The sequence below is a fragment of the Penaeus chinensis genome, chromosome 23 (assembly GCF_019202785.1).
Source record: "Penaeus chinensis breed Huanghai No. 1 chromosome 23, ASM1920278v2, whole genome shotgun sequence".
NCBI classification, from domain to species: domain Eukaryota; kingdom Metazoa; phylum Arthropoda; class Malacostraca; order Decapoda; family Penaeidae; genus Penaeus; species Penaeus chinensis.
Window position 1 is genome coordinate 396,221 of NC_061841.1, and position 3,780 is coordinate 400,000.

Here is a 3,780-nt window from a genome sequence, read left to right on the forward strand (position 1 = left end):
GTATAATTATTATTGTTATCATTATTATTACTATTATTACTATTATCATCATTATCATAATAATCACTATCATTATCGTTATTATTACTACGGTTATTTTTATCATTATTACCACTACTATTATTGTTGCTGTTCACACACACACACATGTATGGATGAATTATGTATGTATGTATGTATATATGTATGCATGTATGTATGTATATATAGATCTGCATGTATGTATGTATGCATGCATGTATGCATATATGTATGTATGTATGTATGTATAAAAGGTATTGTATGCATGTATTAATACATTTGTGTATGCATGTATATGAGCATATATCAATGTGTGTATATATATATATGTGTGTGTGTCGGTAAATATGTATGCATTTAACTATGTATGTATGTATTTATGTATTTGTATATGTATACACCTATGCATGCATAGACGTCTATGTATATGGGAGGTGCTTGTTTTTTATGTATGTAGTGAATACGCCTGTATCTTCGTAAAGAAGACATACAGACACTACATTCCTGTTCACTTAGGTTTATTTTCGTCTTTTGAAATTAAGAACATCCCTTTATTTATCAACAACCTAATCAACAAGAAATTCTTTTTTTGTAGTTTTGTATTTACTAAATCAATACTATTATAATTATATGCTGTACCTTAGATGACATTCAAACTACATTTCAGGTTCATGAAACGCACTTCAAAATCTCGAGTATATATTTGATCATACGTTACAGAATAAATAATATATTTACATCATAGCCCCGTACCGAAAAAGGGTGAAAAAGGTCCCTGGGAAAAATATACACATATTAATCTTAAAAAATATTTCGGTGTTAATCATCATCACAAAGAAAAAAAAAAGAAAAAAAAAAAAGAGCATGAGCGTGCGCGGCTGAGCGAGGCAGTCCATATCTACATGCCGTGGACGCCGCACCCGGAACAAGGACGGAGGACGGCGAGAAAGCTTCTTCAAGGAGTCCGGCAAGATTGTTCTCCGCGCCGTAACGTCATCGGGCCGCGACTCGTGACTCGTTTGGTCAGGGAAGGGGGAGGAGACTTGGCCAAGACTCATGACTCGTTTGGGTTTCGGAGGTTTGAGTCAGTAAGGAGGAGTTGGGGTTAATGAGTGACAATGAGTCCGATGGCTTCCTTGTGGGAGTCACGTGAGTCGAGTGCGTCGCCTGAGTCGGGCGTTTCCTCGGGAGGTGCGGGAGTCGGCGTGCGAGTCGCCAGCCGCGGGTCTTCGTGTATCATACAAGGCAGAGCGGCGCCAAAGCATTTGGTACAATAATAAGGCACATAACAACAACAATAACAAGTAACTAACGATAAAACATAAAGTCCACACAAACATGACGGCCTCGGCAGCAGCGAGCGAGTGGGCGTGTGGTGGGTTGGTGTATGTACAAGCCCGAGGGCGGGCGGGCGGTGATTTGGCGCTACAGGAAGCGGAGGTCCTGCAGCCACGGCGCCTTTCGAAACGTCCTGCTTTTGGGGCGCGCGAAAGGGGCGTCCTCTTGCGGTGGCACCTGCAGCCAGCCCAGGACGAGGGGCGGGGCCTCTTGCGGGGGGAGGGGGTGGGGGAGGGGCGTGAGAGCGCCAGGGGGAAGGGGGTGGGGGTGGAGCGTGGGGGCACCGGGGGGAAGGGGGTGGGGGAAGGGCGTAGGGGCACCGGGGGGGATAAAGGGAGCGTCGGTCGGGCGTCGGAGGAAGAACACGTCTGCGGGTTGCGGGGCGAGCGGCGGGGGCCCGGGCGGCGGCGAGTCGGCCTCCAGCTCGCCTTCCTCGGAGGGCGGATGTTGTCGGGGCGTCGGGCGCCTCAGGGCACCGTCGTCGTCCCTTTCCTTGGCCCGCCACGATTCGCGCAGGCGCTGGCGGATGGGCGTGCGCTCCGGGAACATCCTCTCCCACACGACGGCGCCCCCAGGCGAGAGCGGCGGCGACGGGGAGGAGAGCCCCGGGAGGTGGCTCTGGTACCGCAGCCGCCACGAGTCGAACGGGTTCAGGTAATAGTCCTCGTCGTCCCGCCACGCCTGCCGAACGCGCTCCAGCCGCGAGTCTGGACGCCCCGAGCCGGTTCCGCGCCGGCTGGAGGACGTCTGCGGGCGGCTGCGGCGGGACGACAGCGAGGCCGACCTAGGCCTGCGGCCGCTCGTCCGCTCTCCCCAGTCATGGCGCCGCAGGGAACCCGACGGCCAGCGGTGCCGTTGGGGCGCGGGGCTCACGCGGCGCCTTTCGTCTCGCTGGCTCCTCCTTGAGGACCTGCGTCTCTCAAGGCCGAGGAAAGGGGAACGAGGCCGGCCGTCCCTGAAGCTCCTGCTGGACGAGTGTCTTTTCAGCGTGTCCCGCCGGAAGCTCCTGCTGCTCCTGAAGCTGGCGCGCATCGCGTCGTCCTCCAGGTGGTAGCGTCCTTCTCTTCGTCGTCGCCTCCTGCTACCGCTCCGGGTCGAGAGAGAGCGCCTGGGGAAGGGGGATCGTCGGCTGCGTCGGGAGGAGCGTCTGGAGGAGTCGAGTCTTTTGGGGGTGAGGTATGAGTCCGTCCCTGTGTCCTTGGGGCCGTGGTCGCGCGTGTTGCCCTGGTCGTACGTGCTGTCTTGGTCGTGCCTGTGGTCGAGGTCGTACACGTCGTGGCACGTGCTGCTGGTGGCGCTGCAGTCGGAGGGATTCTCCAGCTGGGACCTTCCCGTCCTCCGCCGCGTCACCCAGCGGCGCAGCTTTTCGTAGGTGGAGCTCTTCTTGGTCTTCTTCTTGAGCCTCATCGTCTTGCGGAGGAGCTTCCTGAGCTCCTTCTGCACGGGCTGCGACGACATGAGGCATCCTTGGTGCCCGTGGCCGACCATGAGCTCCTTGATGACGAGGCTGCGCTGCCTTTGCAGGCTGACGTCGGCGCCGAATAGGAGCTTTCGCAGCTTGAGGTCCCTGCGCTTGAGCCTATTTTTCTTCTCGTCGGTGGAGTGCGCTTCGGCCGGCGACACGAGGGTCATGTGCGGCGTGTCGAGGGCGCCGGCCGGCACGACGTGGGAGACGGGTCGTGCGAGTGAGTCCTGAGAGAAGTTGTACAGGTCCATCTGGTCGTAGAGTCGCTGGGGAGTGTGAGAGTCGGGGCGGAAGGGGATCACATGGGTCATGACGGGGACAGTGGCGGAAATCTGAGACTCTCCTGAAGAACAAGAGAGGGAAGAGAGCGGCGCCGGCAGTCGGGGAGCCCTGGCAGAGGTTGGAGGCGGAGGAGCATGGAAGGAAGGAAGAGGAGGAGACGGAAGAGGGCGTTGGGAGTTTCGAAGAGGAGTGTAAGGCGAAGGAAGAGGAGGGAGAGGAAGGCGTGTCGAAGCAAGAAGTCGGGACTGTGTCTGGGAGGAGGGAGTCAAGTCCTCACCATTTCGAGGGCGAGCGTGTCGGGAGGCGGGAGGGGGAGGAGGAGGAGGAGGTAGGGGGGCGGTTCCCCTCACCGGAGAGGAGCGAATCGCGTTCAAGTCTGAGGGCGAACCGAGATCCTGAGGAGGAGGAGGAGGAGCGGGAGGGTGATGGGCCTGGCCGCTTGGTTCTGAGCTGGCTGGAGGTGGTGCTTCCTAGTCGGCCTTGGTCCTGTAGGTGTTCTTCCAGATCTCGACGAGGATGACGGCCGAGTGGAAGCGGTAGAGGATGAGCAGCGGCACGGAGATCCTCGAGATGATGCCCCACGCCAGAGTCCCGTAGAAGGAGAACTGGAAGTGTTGCGAAATCCGCGTGTGCGTCATGAAGGTGTCCAGGATCCACAGAGTGATGTTGGCGAA

The 3,780-nt window shown here is 56.1% G+C and overlaps 2 protein-coding genes across 2 annotated transcripts in view; both read right to left on the reverse strand.

Moving 5' to 3' along the window:
- Window positions 1–1,446: 1,446 nt before the first annotated feature.
- LOC125037420 (serine/arginine repetitive matrix protein 1-like) lies at window positions 1,447–3,135 on the reverse strand. The gene is made up of 2 exons (XM_047630565.1): window positions 1,680–3,135; window positions 1,447–1,568 (listed from the first exon to the last, which is right to left on the reverse strand). Exons 1-2 carry the CDS (start codon window positions 3,133–3,135, stop codon window positions 1,447–1,449), a joined length of 1,578 nt encoding a protein of 525 aa, XP_047486521.1.
- A 438-nt stretch (window positions 3,136–3,573) lies between these two features.
- The window catches only part of LOC125037589, a 101,589-nt gene continuing 101,382 nt past the window's right edge, over window positions 3,574–3,780 (reverse strand). The window contains exon 11 of the mRNA XM_047630778.1: window positions 3,574–3,780. This exon is cut by the window's right edge and continues 105 nt beyond it. Coding sequence (XP_047486734.1) covers window positions 3,577–3,780 — 204 coding nt within the window. The 3' untranslated portion in view covers window positions 3,574–3,576.

Excerpts from the sequence above, each read along its gene's own strand:
- LOC125037420 (XM_047630565.1), bottom strand. The coding sequence starts at position 3,135 with ATGACCCATGTGATCCCCTTCCGCCCCGACTCTCACACTCCCCAGCGA. Across the intron at positions 1,569-1,679 it reads CGCTCCCTTTATCCCCCCCG|AGGCCCCGCCCCTCGTCCTG; the intron begins GTGCCCCTACGC and ends TCCCCCCGCAAG.